Source organism: Thrips palmi, unplaced genomic scaffold (genome assembly GCF_012932325.1).
Source record: "Thrips palmi isolate BJ-2018 unplaced genomic scaffold, TpBJ-2018v1 HiC_scaffold_17, whole genome shotgun sequence".
Lineage (NCBI taxonomy): Eukaryota > Metazoa > Arthropoda > Insecta > Thysanoptera > Thripidae > Thrips > Thrips palmi.
Window position 1 is genome coordinate 9,955,808 of NW_023144626.1, and position 17,288 is coordinate 9,973,095.

At 59.8% G+C, this 17,288-nt stretch overlaps 1 protein-coding gene across 1 annotated transcript; it reads right to left on the bottom strand.

Annotated features, from left to right (window-relative positions):
* Positions 1–18: 18 nt before the first annotated feature.
* LOC117644030 (sialidase-like) lies at positions 19–16,276 on the bottom strand. Its single transcript, XM_034383216.1, has 6 exons — positions 16,185–16,276; positions 4,709–4,791; positions 3,859–4,039; positions 2,468–3,433; positions 698–1,187; positions 19–38 (listed from the first exon to the last, which is right to left on the bottom strand). The coding sequence occupies exons 1-6, from the start codon at positions 16,197–16,199 to the stop codon at positions 19–21; spliced, it is 1,755 nt and encodes a 584-aa protein (XP_034239107.1). The 5' UTR covers positions 16,200–16,276.
* Positions 16,277–17,288: the final 1,012 nt, after the last annotated feature.

Here is a 17,288-nt window from a genome sequence, read left to right on the forward strand (position 1 = left end):
CGGTCAATCGTCGTCGCTTTATTCGTCATTCTTATAACCTACCATAATTACAAAAAATAAATAACAACTACATCGTCAATTCCACTCACAAATTAACAACAGAACGAAAATTCGGTATTCGGAAAGTTTGAGCATGCCCTCGAAATGCAGGCGGGCAAGATGGGTCTTCCTTGAAAGTGAGGAACGAGAGACGCTTTGACATATCGCAGCGTTTTTTCTGACGACAGAATCATTAACAGCAGTCTTGGAAACGACATAGCCTACATGGCAGCTTGTGAGCGCAACTTGGTAACAAAGTACATAACTAAGCGAGGTTCACACCTAGCCCTCTCCTTTGAAGGGTCTTTGATATTTTGTAGGTAACTGAATTACATGGCTGTCTCATTTTATATCCGGCCCCTGGTACCGTTCAAGTTCAGGTCAGCACCGGCCACCCGGTATGACTAGTCAATCGACACCCGCCGATGAAAGGGGAGAGAGGTGTCTTGACTGATCGGGGTTTGTCCGCCCCGTTCGGCGGGGCGCGCCGGGCGAGGAGAGGGCGAGGGGCCCTTGGGGGGGCCCTTGGAGGGCCCTTGGAGGGCCCTTGGAGGGCCCTTGGAGGCCTACGCGTAGGGACCGCCCTCGGCCGCGGGGGCGGAGTACGACGTCTCCCCCGCCGAGGACGCCGACGACGCGGAGATGGCGCTGGCGTCGCTGTGGCTGTGGCTGTGGCTCTGGCTGTGGTGGTGCGCCTCGGCCGCGGCGCTGGCGTCGAAGCCCGAGCTGCTGGGCGCGGACAGGCCGATGGTGGGCAGGGCCGCCGAGGACAGACCGCCAGAGACCGAGTTGACGTCGACGCCGGACGCGATGCCGGACACGGCACCCGCGGCCGCTGCCTCCTGCTGGGTCTTGTACTTGATGAAGTACACCTCGGGCTTGGAGGGCTCGGTGGGCGCGGGCTGCTGCACCTGCAGGTCGGGCTGCTCGTCGGGCTTCTTGACCAGCACGTAGATGAGGGTCTTCTCCTCGTCCTGCTGCGGGAGGCGCACGGTGGCCTGCGTGGGCGAGGCCTGGGTGGGCGCCTTGATGAAGACGATCTTGTAGTTCTTGCGGGGCGGCGGCGGCGGCGGCTGGTAGTGGCGCGTGTGCGACTCGTGCTCCTCGGGGGCCACGTGCACGTAGATGTGCTTGCTGACGAGCGGCTCCTGCGGCACACCGAAACAACACGGTCAAGAATCGCCAAGCAGTCCGCCAGCACACCTCCACGCTAAAAATAAATGAATCACGAAAACGCAAACGCTTTCTCACGGCGTCGCCGCGTCTCCTCAACGGGGAGCTCGACGAGGAGCGAGACTAATTTGCCGGCAGTTGTTCCTGATCGCGGCACGCGGGCACGCGGCATGGGGCTGACGCAACGGACATGACGGATACAACGGACAGACTTTCTTGTTCTTTCTCGGGCACGCCAATCATGTCACTTCCCTCTCGCTTGCTCTCGCTTTGTACTGTAAGCAATCAAGCTTTGGCACGGCCAGGCCCGGCCAGGCCCGGCCGGGCCGGACCGGCTGAGTCATCGGCTCACCTAACCAACGTCCTTAATGAGCAGTGTAGGGCAGGTGGGGGGCCTCCCCGCGGGTGCCTCCGTGTGCCGTACCGCTGTGCCACTGCAGACTGATTCCGGGCCCTGCTCTCGTCGGTCTGTTTCCCTCGCACCCTCATGTTGCGCCCCATGAGTGCAAGAGAGACAGACTGACGAGAGCGCCTGGCCCGAAATGGCATACGATCATGTGTGGTCTAGCCCTTAATGGTAATGGTAATGGCAGGTAGGCAACACCGCGCCGGCCCGACGCGGCTGTCTGGCGTGGCGGCCTATCCCGCCGATGTAAGGCGCTCTGGGGGACGGCGACGGCGACGCGACGGCCTTCCGTTTTTGTTTTGTTTTTGCTGTTACTCAACACGTTTGCCGCCGTTTGACAAGCAGAGCGTCGCCAACCGGGCTGGCGACGCGGATGACGAGGTGGGAACGAGGGGCGTGGGAAGGGAGTCCGTCAAAGGGACGCGCCGATTCAGCAGTGCCCCGGCAGTGCCGGACAGGAAGAACCAGAAGAAGCAGACGAGGACGAGAAGACACTCCCACCGCACTGTCGTTTTTGCGCGAGGACCTGCCGCGCGACACGCGGCCCGAGGAAAGCATCTCGGACTCACCTTCGGATTCGGACCAAGCCACCGAGTGTCGCACAGTGGGCTGGAAGACCGGTGGAAAAGGCCAAAATTCTAAATGCTCCAGAGTTGGTAAATAGGACTTGAAACGGGACGTGTGACCCCACCAATGGATTGCTCTCCAAAAGAGGAATCCATCGGTGGGGTCACACGTTCGGTTCGAGTCCTGTTCAGCGACTTTGGAGCTGAAAACGCGTCTAGAGTTTTGGCCGCCTCCACCGGTCTTCTGGCCCACTGTGTGTTGCGCGAGTCCCTCTGAACGTACCTGGTGGCTGGAGTGGCTGGAGTAGCTGGAGCCGCCGGTGCTGCCGGAGTACGACGCCGAGCTGGAGTCGGACGCGTAGGACGCGCCGGAGGTCGCGAAGGAGGACAGGCCGCTGCTGCTGGCGCCGTGCGACGCGGACAGCGCGGAGGACACGCCGCTGCTCAGGCCGGAGGACAGACTGGCGTAGTCGGCCGAGGACGACGAGGACAGCGCGGGCACGCCGTAGCTGGACGTGGGGGCGGCGTAGGTGGCGGCGGGGGCGGCGTAGGTCGGGGTGATGTAGCCCACCGATGGAGCGGCGTAGCTGACAGAGGGAGCGGCGTAGCTGACGGACGGGGCAGCGTAGCTCAGGGCGGGGGCCGCGTAGCTGAGCGCCGAGGCGTAGCTCAGCGAGGGCGCACCGTAGCTGAGCGCTGGGGCGGCGGGGGCGTAGCTGAGGGCCGGAGCCACGGAGTAGCTAGCGCTGGCGGAGGGAGCGGTGTAGGCGTAGCTCTGCGCGGGCGCGTAGCTGGCGTAGCTCAAGCCGACGCTGGGGGCGGGGGCGCCGTACGCGGAGGACAGTGAGCCAGCGCTGTGGCTGGAATGGCTGGAGTGGCTAGCGTGGCTAGCGTGGCTTGAGTGGCTGCCGTGGCTGGAGTGGCCGTGGCTGGAGCTGGGCGTGCTGTAGCTGGTGGTCAAGGTGGAGTACCCGGAGGACGGTCCCTTGGAGTAGTGAGGGCGCGGGAACCTCACGGAGGAGGAGCTGAAGGCCGAGGTCTTGTAGTGGGGCCCGTGGCTGTGGCCGTGGCTGTGGCTGTGCCCGGAACTGTGCCCCGAGGAGTAGCCGTGGCTAGGTCCGTGGCTGGAGCTGGGCGTGCCGTAGGTGAGGGACGGCAGCTTGCTGAAGGACGCAGAGCTGAGCGGCGCGGACACGCTGAGGGAGGGCGCGCCGTAGCTCTGCGACAGTCCGCTCGAGTGGTCGGACACCTGAGCGACAACAAAGGGTCCGGTGAGGGCAAGCACTCGGTGGCTGCCGAGCGATACAGAAGATCGGCTTGTCGCTCTGCCTCTCTCGCACCCTTACGGAGGGCCCTATGAGAGCGACAGAGACAGAGCGACGAAGTGACTCTTCTGAATCACTCGACTGGCGTGGGACAGTGGGCCAGAAGACCGGTGGGGGCGGTCAAAACCCCGGACGCGTTTTGAGCTCCAGAGTCGCTAAATGGGACTCGAACCGAGCGTGTGACCCCACCAATGGATTGCTTCTCCGAACGAGGAATCCATTGGTGGGGTCACACGTTCGGTTCGAGTCCTGTTTAGCGACTCTGGAGCTCAAAACGAGTCTAGGGTTTTATCCGCCTGCACCGGTCTTCTGGCCCACTGTGCGTGTAGGGCACGAGTTCGACGCTTACCTTGATGCCCGGGGCTCCGTACGCGGACGACGGCGCCGGGGCGGGGGCGGGGGCGGCGGGGGCGGACGGCGCGGAGTACGTGGCGAGCAGCGCGGGCGCGGCGTAGATGGGCGTGAAGCCGTGGGACAGCGCGCCGGGGGACAGCAGCGACGAGTCTCCGGACGACCCGGAGGCGGACGAGCTGCGGGCAGAGGCAAGATGCAGGCACCGCGACGACCACCTCGCCACTTCCCTACACTATACAAGGGTGGCCCTGCCCGGCCCTGCCCGGTCCTTGGCTCGGGGCACTAGACGTGACGTAAACTTGACCACGGCGCCGAGGCACGGCGGCGGGGCGTCCTCGCGCCGCGCCACCGCAGAGGAATGTCCGTTCTAGGCGGCGCGGCGCGGCGCGGCGAGGCGGGCGTTCCATCGGGCGTTCCTGCCGGCCAGGCCAGCCGCCGCGCCGGCTCGCCAAATCCAAAAAGGGCTCCGACACCGCCCCTTCTTCTCCGTTCCGTTCCGCTCTGCAGTTGATGGCTCCGCGAAGGGAACAGGGAACGGCCGGCCGATACCCGAGTGGCGGGCCGCAGACTGATTCCGAGAGTCGTCTTCGCCGCTCTGTCTCGCTCGCACCGATAGGGGACGCCCCGTGAGTGCGGGAGAGACAGAGCGACGAAAACGACTCTCGGAATCAGTGTGCTGGCGGGCTGGCGGGGCGGCGGCAACACAACCGCCGGAGAAAATACCCTTTCGGCCGTGAATCAAGCCCTGCCTGCCCAGCCAGCGCGGTGCGAGTGAAGCACGAAGCAAGGCGCGGCAACCGCTTCTCGGCATCCTCGACGTCCGGGCGTTTCGGGGAGGTGCTCACCTGTAGCCCGAGGGCGCCGAGTACGCGTAGCCGGACGAGGGAGGCTCGGCCCGCGCCGCGGCCAGCACGGCGGCCAGGAGTACCTGCGGACAGAGACGACGGCAAGGGTCAGGACGGTCAGGACCAGAGATGCAAATTTTCCGGAAACTTTCAAAGGGTAAAAAAAACAACAAAAAAAAACCGGAAAAGTTGAAAAAAAACCAGAAAATTTGGAAAAATAGGAAAAATTAGTTTTTAAGCACAAGGGTCAGGACGGTCAGGACCAGAGATGCAAATTTTCCGAAAACTTTCAAAGGGTCAAAAAAAAAACAAAAAAAAAACGGAAGAGTTAAAAAGAAAACCCAGAAAATTTGGAAAAATAGGAAAAATTAGTTTTTAAGCACTATGAACATGAAACCTACTACTTTTGTGCTTTGTTACAACTTTTCTTATACTGCAGTATAACCCGAGATTCACAACAGCAAGCTCAAAAAACGCACGAGAAGGAATCATAACAGGGTATAAGTAGTTTGAGTGCACTGAGAATCGTGTTCACATAGGGTTAAAGGTATGCTTTTCGCCTACTTTCAGGCGGAATGCTCGACTTTTTGCCTACTTTTCAGGCTGAATCTTTCCAATTTTTCCAAGGTCAGGGAAAAAAAAAACACTGTTTTTTTTTCAATGTTTCCGGAAACTTTCCGGCGAGGGGGGAACAGCTTCCCACAATCGTTGTACAAAATTTGACCACATTCCACATTCAGGAGGCAAAAACACCTGTAAGTAGGCAACATGTGTGGCAAAAAGCAAGAAATAACCTTGCACATTCACACAATCATTGTACACAAAATTTTACAGTGGGTCACCCCTCGCTTTCCGGGCATTTTCATCCCTAGTCAGGACACATGCGGGACACGTTGGTGATGAGCAGCAGGGCCATCTCGCCCAATCAGGCGGCCGGAGAAATGGTGCGCCGCGCCGCGCCACGCCGCTCCACGTCACCGGGACCCGACCGGTTTCCTGGTCACTCCTCGCGCCGACTTTATGGCGGCGCTGCTCGCCGGGAAGGGCGCCTTTATGGCCCATCCTCGGCCGCTCTGTCTCTCTCGCACCTCGACGGGACGCCGCGCGAGTGCGAGAGAGACAGAGAGACGAAATCAGCCGCCAGCCCAGCCCATCTTCCCAAACGGCGCGGCGAAAACAAGCGGCCCGGACAGTACCGTGGTCCAGAGGGGGGAGGGAGGGGGGGAGGCTGCTGGTCGGACGGCAGTTTGAATCATTCTCACGAAGGCGGGCGGGGAGCGGGACAGGCAAGGGTCCGGGCTTCTTGGATCACTCTCACCCGCCACGCCCCGCCACGGCACGCCGCGCCGCGCCTCACCACACGTCATCCTCGCAGGTTCTGTAACCGCAGTGACTCTGGCACCTGCAGGGCGCGCACCTGCAGGACGTCACGCGCGCTGCTGCCATTTTTGGCAGTTCCCTTTTTTCCTGTTTGCCTCGTTTTTGATGATGCAAAACTCCCGTCGACTCGCTCTCGCCCCAGTTCACCGACGCACTAAAGCGTCGATGATCTCATGTATGACTACTATTGTGAAACACGAATAAAAAAGGCCAAGCATTGAAGAAGAAATGCACTCGATTCAATTTTATCATCGTTTTTTTAACGATGTAGTTGTGGACTGGCGGTCATATCTCCCTGCCGCGGCCCTTTCCCTGCTGGCCTTGATGAAGGGCATGATCACGTCACGCGGCCGGTGCACTGGGAGGGGGAGGGAAGGGGGTTCAGTTTTGTCCGGGATTACCGGCCTTGATCGGGACTCCGAAAAAAGTTACAAGCACTAATACAATAAGGCCTGGGCGATGACGGCCCCCTGCTGGCCGGCCGGCTCCGAGGGGCGGGGCGGGGCGGGTGTTCCACCTGCTGCCCCACTAGCGAGAGCCCCGCCCGCCCCGCCGCCTCCAAGGTCGCCTTCTTTCTTTCCGGCCGGCATTCCGGCGGCGAAGGAGAAATGACTGTCTCTCTCTCTGTCTCCGGAGGGCCGGCCGGGCAGAGCTTCTTCCCGCTTCCCTCGGCTCGGCGTGTCGCGAGGACGGCCGCCGTGACTCCCTGACGGCGTGGTGTTGACGCCGTGGGTTCACACAGGCCAACCGGGGTGGACGGCGGACGCCACACGCGAACTCCAATGTCCCCGCCACGCGGCGCCAGCAGTCCATCATCATCATCATCATCATCATCATCATCATCATCATCATCATCATCATCATCATCATCATCATCATCATCATCATCATCATCATCAGTGCTGTTAGGCCTATGCAGACCTTTCCGGACAGTCTATAATCGCTCCGTCTCGCTCGCACCCCTACGGAACGCCCCGCGAGTGCGAGAGAGACAGAGCGACGAAAGCCCTGTTCGGCGTCATCCTCCATCCAGGCGCCGCTTCGCGTCTTCCCGGCGCTCCATTCCATTCAGAGGCCGAGGAATCTATTGTCCGCGGTCACCGCCATGAATCATGAGGTCGTCCCGGGGGGCCACTGGGGGCTGTTGGGGCCCGCCGGGACGGGCAGCCAATGACAGCACGCGCATGTGGGTCACCGGGGCGGCCCGGCGGCCCGGCGGCCAGGCCCGCGCCCTGGAACTAGTTTGGTGGGGACCTGCACGCACGCGGTGCACGCGGTGCAGGCGGTGCACGCGGTGATCCTGGACCCTTGCCGGTAAATTATGATGGGGCCCGCCGCGCCCCGCGCCGCGCCGCTCCGCCCCACCCCGCTCCCCGCCAGCCGGGCATCGCGATGGCATCATTAGGCCCTTGACTGCCTTGACGCGACCGCCGCGGTGCGGTGCGCACTTCCCTTCTCACTTTCAAAAAAAAAAAAAAAAAAAAAAAAAAAAGGTTGAAGATTTATCTGGAAGATTCTGATAGCTCGTCGCTCGGAGCGACGCGGGACGCGAGGACTGCGGGCCGCACTCTCGTTAAGGCGAGTGGGGCGCGCTTTTATTTGTCCGTCCGTATTGTTTTAACGAGGCGATGCGATAAGTGATTAAGGATGATTTACTCCAACATCTTCATCGGCGGGGTGCGTTCGTCTTCCACAGTGTCGGGAAGTGGGACCACCACGGGGCGCTGCTGCCCCCTCACAGTGGGCCAGAAGACGGGTGGAGGCGGTCAAAGTCCCAGACGTGTTTTGAGCTCCAGAGCCGCCAAATGGGACCCGAACCGAACGAGTGACCCCACCAATGGATTGCTGTCCGAACGAGGAATCCATTGGTGGGGTCACACGCTCGGTTCGAGTCCTGTTTAGCGACTCTGGAGCTCAAAACGCGTCTAGAGTTTTGGCCGCGGTCTTCTGGCCCACTGTGGCGCGGCGAGACACGCGTCGATGGCCCACTGTTCCTTCGGGAGCAAGTCCCGTCCCTGCTCCCGGAGAGACGAACGACAACGGCGGCACGGCACGTTACGTGCAGCGCGAGGAGTGCCAAACGGCGTCGTCGGGGTCCTGCCGGCAGAACCTCAACAGCGCTGCTGCCTCTCTCGCACTCACGCGGGCGCCCCGCAGGGGTGCGAGAGAGACAGCGCGACGGAGCACTGTTAGCCTGGAGGCCGTCTCAGCCGGATCGAACACCGCCACGGCATCGCGCGATATAAATTTTCCGGCATTGCATCTCTCTCTCTCTCTCTCTCTCTCTCTCTCTCTCTCTCTCTCTCTCTCTCTCTCTCTCCCTCTCTCTCTCGCACCCACGCCGAAGAGAAAGAGCCGCGAAATGGCTGTTCGGCGCGGGTGTGGCGTGGCGGTGCGCGCTGTGCCTGGCTGTGCCGCGCGGAGCTGCGGATAGCCTCCCCGTTTCTAATTGCCGCGTCGTCATGAAAAATTCATGTCATCCGCCACGCCAGGCCGCGCGTGTCGTGACCGACGCGTCCACTGCAAGGGGACGCCCTCTCCAAAGCAAAATTTAAGAAAAAAAAAAAAGACTGGAAGAAAAACGGGCAAGCAGCGGCGCTGCTCGGTTTCGCGGCTTTGAATATTTATCAGCAGATCATAAGTGTGGCACTTTTCCCCGCGCCTTACGACACCGCGAGCAAGCAGACCGATTCCGACAGTCGTTTTCGCCGCTCTGTCTCTCTCGCACTCATGGGGCGTCCCGTATAGGTGCGAGGGAGACGGAGCGACGAAAACGACTCTCGGAAACGGTCTGCAGGGCGTCCGCAGGGTGACCGCAGACGCGGTGGGGAGCGCACAGTGGGCCAGAAGACCGGTGGAGGCGGCCAAAACCCTAGACGCGTTTTGAGCTCCAGAGTCGCTAAATGGGACTCGAACCGAACGTGTGACCTCACCAATGGATTGCTCCCCGAACGAGGAATCCATTGGTGGGGTTACACGTTCGGTTCGAGTCCCATTTAGCGACTCTGGAGCTCAAAACGCGTCTAGAGTTTTGGCCGCCTCCACCGCTCTTCTGACCCACTGTGGAGCGAGGCACCGTATAAGGACGGGCCCAACGCGACTCGCACTAGCCCGGGCCGATCCGGCCGGAAACAAAGAAGAGGGGGGGGGGGGCTAATGCCGGCGTGACGAAAATGTAACGCGGAGAGTGCGGAGGACAACACGCGGTCGCGTTGTTTCTGGAGCAGTGGTGACGCAACGCAACGCGGCGCGGCGCGCAACCCAAAGGAATGTATGATTAGCTCGACCGCCGTGTCGGCACTTTGTTTAAACTTGAGCATGCAGGGTGTGCCATCAATCTTTTTCGCAAAGCGAGTAACACGACACCGCCTTGTGTGTGTCTGCACAATGCCTCCGACTTTCTCGCTGACGGCCCGGCCCGGGCGGGAGTCGAACCCGGGCCGTACGACTGTGGGGCGCGCCCGGTCGCCCGGTCTTGGCAGCGAGTGTCGCTAACGCTCTGGCCGCAGCCCCATCGCCACCACACAGACTCCGAGAGTCCTTTTCGTCGCTCCGTCTCTCTCCAGGGCGTGCCCTACAGGTGCGAGAGAGACAGAGCGACGAAAACGACTCTCGGAATCAGTCCGCAGGTCACCGGCAGCAGGGAAGGTTCGGCTGGCCCACTTGGATTGTCTCCACCTGACTGCCTGACGCAATGTCGCCAACCCACACACAATGGCACTGCCTCGCCTTTTGCGGTGCACACACTTTGGCCGCTCCCGCAGTGGAGTGGAGTAAGACGGCATCGTTCTGGCGAACGGCCGCGCCTCAGCCAAGCGCAGTCAAGTTGAAGTTTGAACCGCCGCCATGGCTGTCGCCGACGACGCTCTACCTCCAAGCTGTCCAGCTGCGGACCGATTCCGAGAGTCGTTTTCGTCGCTCTGTCTCTCTTGCACCTATACGGGACGCCGCAGGAGTGCGAGAGAGACAGAGCGACGAAAACAACTCACGGTATCAGTCTGCTGTCGTCAAGTGCTCGGACGCCGGCAGAAGCGCCTGTGAGGCGAGCAACCCGTCCGCACGGCTACGGCGCGGGCACGCTGCCTCCCCGGCGGCAGGCCTAGCCTAGCCAGCCTAGCCTAGCGCGGCCGGTGGCTAACCGATGCCCGCCGCGACAACACCAGACCTCTCCCCTTCTCCTCTCTCTCTCTCTCTCTCTCTCTCTCTCTCTCTCTCTCTCTCTCTCTCTCTCACTCACTCACTGTCCCACGCGGCCGTTTGACGCTTCCGCTGCTCCGGTTCCTGGGTTCACACGGCCTTGGCGACGAGGGCCCACACGCACCTTCTCGGCACGTGCGTGGTGAACTCGAGGAGGAGCTCCCTTGCAACAATCACAGCGCCGAAAATAAGAGCGGACCTGCGAGATGCTCTGTCTCCCTCGCACAGTGGGCCAGAAGACCGGTGGAGGCGGCCAAAACTCTAGACGCGTTTTGAGCTCCGGCGTCGCTAAATGGGTTTCGAACTGAACGTGTGACCCCACCAATGGATTTCTCGTTCGGAGAGCAATCGATTGGTGGGGTCACACGTTCGGTTCGAGTTCCCAGTTCCATTTAGCGACTCTGGAGCTCGAAATGCGCGTCTAGAGTTTTGGCCGCCGCCACCGGTCTTCTGGCCCACTGTGCGCCATGAGTGCGACAGAGACAGAGCGATGGGATGCCATCTGCCGGAGTGGGAAAGAAAGACAGAAAGAAGGCGGGGAAAGCGAAGAGCGATAATGTGCTCATCCGGACTCGGCGCGGTGCGGGACTGCGGGACCCAGGAGACCTGTCCTGTCCTCGGCCGAGTCCTCAGCGGCGACGGTGGCGACCGGACAATTTGGCGGGAAAGGATGTAATGCTGTTACGTGGCCGGGATGGCCCGGGATGGGTCGGCCCAGGCCTCGGCCCAGGCCGGCCGGGCGAAAGGAGACGATTCGGATGGGACCGCGTGCCGGGGCTGCCGGGGCGCGCTCCCCGCGACGGCCAACCGGTCGCCCTGCAGACTCATTCCGAGAGTCGTTTTCGTCGCTCTGTCTTTCTCACACCCGTACGGGACGCCCCTTGAGTGCGAGAGAGACAGAGCGACGAAAACGACTCTCGGAATCAGTCTGCTGCTGGAACCGCTCCAGCCGCGGGAATGCGATAGACAACGTCCGCGTGTGACGTATTGGACGAGTCGCCACCCCGCGTCGGGCATCTCCAGCATCTCCAGCGCCTCCCGCTGCCTCCAGCAGACTGATTCCGAGAGTCGTTTTCGTCGCTCTGCCTCTCCCGCACCCGCACGGGACGCCCCATGAGTGCGAGAGAGACGGCGCGACGAAGGCGACCATCGGAATCACTCTGCAGCGCGCCCCAGTGAGTTGTGACCGACGAGGAGGTTGTCGCCGGTCTCTGTTAGAAACCATCTCCTCCACTGCTCTCCCTATGGGCTGCACATTTCCACCACCTTCCTTTCGGCAGTGTCGCGCACACTCACGCACAAGCCAAAGCCGTGGCTCTCGGCGCGTCCAAATATCACCCTCGTTCGTTTCCCGTTTGACGGCAAGCCGGCAGGCCGGCAGGGCGGCGTGGCCGAATCGAGGAGAAAGCGGAAGATGCAAACAAACGACATGTCATGGGGTTCACGAGCATCGCGCAGCGAGCAGCGAGCATGCAGGCGACAAAGTGGGAACACGCTGCCCCCAGGGACTCCAGCAGACTGATCGCTCCGTCTCTCTCGCACTCATGGGGCGTTCAGCGTCGGTGCGAGAGAGACAGAGCGACGAAAACGACTCTCGGAATCAGTCTGCAGGGACCCCAGCAGACTGATTCGAGGATCGTTTTCGTCGCGCTGTCTTGCTCGCACCGACGCTGAACGCCCCATGAGTGCGAGAGAGACGGAGCGACGGGCAACTCCAGGCCGGCCCAGCCAGCAGCCACCTGCGCATATCACGCGCGGCGCGCCCCACCGTAAACCCCACCGGCCCCAGCAGCGGCCCCACGCACAACGTGTTGCTGGTCGCGCACGCCGCCGCTGCACAGTGGGCCAGAAGACCGGTAGAGGCGGTCAAAATTCTAGACGCGTTTTGAGCTCCAGAGTCGCTAAAAGGGACTCTGTGACCCCACCAATGGATTCCTCGTCCGAAGAGCAATCCATTGGTGGGGTCACACGTTCGGTTCGAGTCCCATTTAGCGACTCTGGAGCTCAAAACGCGTCTAGAGTTTTGGCCGCCTCCACCGGTCCTCTGGCCCACTGTGCGCAGCAGGCTGGTTCCGGACGATGCTTCCGTCGTCGCTCTGTCTCTCTCACACTCATGGCGCGGCCCGTCCCGGTGCGAGGGAGACGGCGCGACGGAGCACTGCGCTCGGAATCAGCATGCTGGGACAAATATTATTGCGGGTCGCTTTCGCGAGCATGTCGTGTGGAATGAGGGGCAGGGGGACGCACAATCGAGTCTGCTGCTCCCGTCCGTGCAAAAGAGAGGGGGGGGGGGTCCAGACGCTCCGATCAATAAACCCCCTCCCCCCTCCCCCTGCTCGGCGACAGCATTAGGTCAAGTCCGGGTTGGAATTTCCTCCGAGTGGTCCTCCAGGCCATCCCGGCCCGGCCCGGCGTTCGCATTACGTGATCATGCAGCAAACAAGGAGTGCGAAGCCGAACAGGTCGAGGCCCAGGCCGGCACCCCGGAACGCAAAAAAGCCATCATCGGCAAGCCTTCGATTCATGCCGGCCAGCCCGGCGGCGCAGCGGCGCGGCGGCGCGCACACACTGTTTACTTTGGCCGGTTTCACCGCCGCGCGCGCCTCACAAAAGCAGATTGTCTATTTTCGCTTAAATGAAAATGTGCGGCGCGGAGAGAGGCGGCAGGAACAATGCTTAGCCTGGAGCCTCCTGGAGACGACGGGGCTGAGGTCCACTGGAGTCCGCTGCAGTCCGCGCTGGACAGGGGCCGGGGCCACCATACATTATCCACGCTCCAATATAAATTATGGATGCGGGAGCGTGGCTCTATCTGTGCTTTCCCCTTTCATGGCGGATATGACAGCAGTGTCCCCAAGGGGCCCAAGGCGGTCCCATTTTTCCAGTGACTCCGGGAAGCGGGCGTCGCGCCGTCGCCGACCGCTCCGCCCTGCTACCCTTTCAGCCGCCTTGTTGGACTCCGCGCTATGCGGCCGGGGTACGTTCCGGTCTCCGTCTCTCTCTCTCTCTCTCTCTCTCTCTCTCTCTCTCTCTCTCTCTCTCTCTCTCTCTCTCTCTCTCCTCTCTCTCTCTCTCTCTCTCTCTCTCTCTCTCTCTCTCTCTCACTTATGAGGGACAGAGCGACGAAACCGACTCTCGGAATCAGTCTGCCGCCCCTCCGCGGCCGGCGGCGCGCAGGCGGGCCTATCCCGATGCGAGAAGACGCACCGGGTCCTCGAGACGACGCGAAAACAATGCCCGGTCCGGTCAGGCATTATTTTATTTTTGCGGGGAAGCCGAGCGGGTCGAACTTTATCCATCGTCTTTGCCTTCGGCTGCCTATTATGACATGAAGGGGCTGCAGGTGCAGTGGCGGACGCCCTCTGTAACGCACCCAAAAAAAATGACTTCTTGGATCAAGAAAAATTTAACTTTTCTTGGTTTTTGCAAGAAAATTTTTCTTAATCCAAATTATTTGTTTTGAATAAAGAAATTTTTTTGTGTCAGATTACTTTTCTTACAAAAACCAAGAAAATCAAAAATCAAGAAACCATTTTTTTTGGGTGAGTGGAGTGCGAATAACAGACGGCTCATGCACTGATTGGCGTACAAGGCCCAGAAGCCAAGGCTCTAGACTCCGCTTCGAAGTTCAAAACGGGTTGAACCGACTTGGACTTCTTTGTCGACAGGTGGAACCCACTTCCGCGTGCTTTACATGTCTGGGAACCAGACGGACTCTAAATAAATCTCGGCTGCGACTTTCCTCCAGTTGGCTTTTCTTTTTCCGTGTAATTTTTTTTTCCTTTACCATTTCTCTTTCTTGTTCCTCCGGAGCCGGGCTACGCGGGACACTTGACGGAGTGGGGCTGGATGACCTTGCGGGGGGGGGGGGGAGGGAGGAGCGACAGAGAGAGAGAAAGAACGATAGGAACAGGTGGACGCGTCGTCAATAACAGGGTGGACCAAAGTGAAAGACTTTATCAATAATGTTTTCCCGAACGCCGGTTGAGGGGTTGGTTTATTTAGCAGTCCCAGTCTAACCTCTAAATTTTTTTACAAAAACATTTTTCAATATTTAGGTAGAAAATGGCACAAGCTTCAAAATCTTACTGTGAAACTTAAAAAAAGAATTCGGCACCCCTATGGAGAAATTCTTCTTCACACGCTTAAAACCTTACGAAGTACTTTGAGCATACACAGTGCAAACTAATTTATACTTTGTTGTTATACGAAGAAATAGTTCGTAGATTACGAGGTATTTTCTTTGTAAGCTTATGTGTATGCTCAAAATACTTTGTTATAATGAGCCACTTTCCTTTTTTAAGGCCGAAAAGAGTTTTTTTAAAAGCTTCTTAGAGTGCACTGCCTACCATGGGCGAAATTTCACTGGTGTAGGGACAGCCTCGTACACTGTAAAAAATTCCGTACTTTTGTACGGAAACGGTACAGCAAAAATATAGTACGGAGGTACGGAGAAAAGTACGGAACGTTCCGTACTTGCTCCATATGAACCCATGTAAATGGGTACGGAAAAAAGTACGGAATGTTCCGTAGTTGGCAAGTACGGACGTTCCAGGCAAATTATTGACCAGAGATGTTTCGTACTTTTTCCATACTTTTTTCTCACAGTGTAGAGACATGCACACTAGTTATGCGCCCACGCGTGCTTCCTTGTAGGCAGGCCAAGCCGCCTAGCGAATCTTTTGTTTTCGCGGGCAACAATCGTCCGCGCCGCAGGAGACTGCGGGCATGCCGCAGGTGGCGCCGGTGGCGGGCCCAAATCAGAAGGCGAGGGCGTGGCTCTTTGATCTTTTCTCCGGCGTGGCGTGGCGCGGCGTGGCGTGGCGTGCCATGGCGTGGCGTGGCGTGGCGTGGAAAGCGCGGAAGGAAGGCCGAGAGACAATGCCTCTCGCCTTGTACGACCAAACCACCGAATGCTCTTTCCCGCTGGGCGGCTGGGCCGTGGCTGGGCGGCCGGCCGGGCCGCAACCGCTGACCATACCGCATCGTCACTTATCTTTTTTGCCCCCCCGAGCCCAGCGAGCCCAGCGAGCCCGCCGCGCACCGGCCTCCCCGGCGCCCCGGTTCACGCCGTGGCGACGGCGAGTTATGGCCCACGCGGGAGGCAATGCAGGTCGTGCCTGCGAGACTATGGGACTGGGGGCTGCTTCCGAACAGTGCGCTCATCGCTCTGTCTCTCTCGCACCCCTACGGATCTCCCCGTGAGAGCGAGAGAGACAGAGCGACAGCCTGCTGGCCACCGGGGAGAAATGGCTCGAGTGATTCATTAGACGAGGAAGTGGCGATGGCTCTGCGGAGCCAGAGTGCATCTCTGTCGCTCTGTCGACACGCCCCATCGAGAGCGAGAGAGACAGAGCGGTGCAGTTGTTTGGGACCAGCCTGCTTGCACCACGCTCACCGCGAGGGGGTCGGAAACACAAAATCAAGGCGAGTCCAGTGCGGGAGCGGCTGTGCTTTGTTTTTGGCCGTGCACAAGGGCGTGGTGCTCAGACTTCACCCGTTTTGAAAACCGCAATGAAAAGTAAAAATATAAACGGAAAACAAATTTTGTTTACATAACCACTTATATTTTTCATCCCCTAAATGTGCAACGCCAAATTTAAGAACAATTTTTAAAAAAATTGTCATTAACTATTAGTAGGATATAAGAATTGAATTGATTACAATAACCCTTTTTGCGTTAGACACCACTGACACACTTATTTTCTTTAATTGATCTTATCAAAACATTTTTGTAAATTGTTGTATTCGCTTGTTATCACTTGCACTTTAATCTGGCGTCGCACTTCAAGGAACGCACGGACACTCGCTGTCACAGTCACGACGCGTTGGCACTGGTAATCCATGTCGCCTCTCGCACGCACTCTCCACACACACAAACACAGACACTCTCACTCACCGGTAGCAATTTCATGGCGCTCTCCCAGTCGGATCACAACACTAGTATCACAGAATCGCCTCCCGGTGCGGCAGTGCGGCGCCACTTACGGATTCGGACAGACTCATCGCGAGTCCTCGGCCACCTCCTCTTTTAAAGGCGCGCCACGCGGGGCGCGGTGGGCGCGGTGGTGGGGGAGGGGTGGGGGAGGGCGCGCCGGCCGGGTGAGGCCCGGCGCAGCCCGGCGCGAGGCGCGCGTGGGGACTTACGCCCCTTTCTCCAGACTCCTCTCCAGCAGACTGATTCAGAGAGTCGTGCTCGTCGCTCTGTCTCTCTCGCACTCCTGCGGCGTCCCGTGTGGGTGCGAGAGAGACAGCGCGACGAAAACGACTCTCGGAATCAGTCTGCAGCCGGCGGCCGGCCGGTCCACCCCGCCCCACTCCAGCAGCGGCAGTGCGGCTCCAGGCTGCTCCGGGCTGCGGCGGGGCGGGGGATCCACCTGTCTGCCGGACTCCACGTGCACCGGCCGGCGCGCTGCCCCCCCCCCCCCTCCAGCCCCCCGGACGACATAACAGCGGTCCGTTTTGTGGCGGTCGGTCGTCCCCGTGGGAGAGATGCGGACCGCCCCACAGTGGGCCAGAAGACCGGTGGAGCGGCCAAAACTCTAGAGACGTTGAGCTCCAGAGTCTGTAAATGGGCCTCGAACCGAACGTGTGACCCCACCAATGGATTGCTCTCCGAACGAGGAATCCATTGGTGGGGTCACACGTTCGGTTCGAGGCCAGTTTAGCGACTCAGGAGCTCAAAACGCGTCTAGAGTTTTGGCCGCCTCCACCGGTCTTCTAGCCCACTGTGATGCGGACCGCCCGTCCCCTTTCGGCCTTTCGGGCGTCCCGTCTGACATCATCCTGCGGCGGCGCGGGGCGTCCTTCCAGCTTCCAGCGCTTCCAGCCTCGCAAAGTCCAGTCTTACGCTGAGGGCGTGGTGCCCGCTAAGGCGAGAAGCCAGCCACACACTGGCCGACATTTTTGCACATTTTTGTGCAGGAGGAACCGGACACGGGGCGCGCCCGTGTCCGTCTCTCTCTCTCTCTCTCTCTCTCTCTCTCTCTCTCTCTCTCTCTCT

Coding starts and splice junctions, on each gene's coding strand:
- LOC117644030 (XM_034383216.1), bottom strand. Junction 4,040..4,708: donor TCGGCGCCCTCGGGCTACAG/GTGAGCACCTCC, acceptor CTCTGCCCGCAG/CTCGTCCGCCTCCGGGTCGT. Junction 39..697: donor GAGCCACAGCCACAGCCACA/GCGACGCCAGCG, acceptor TAATTATGGTAG/GTTATAAGAATGACGAATAA.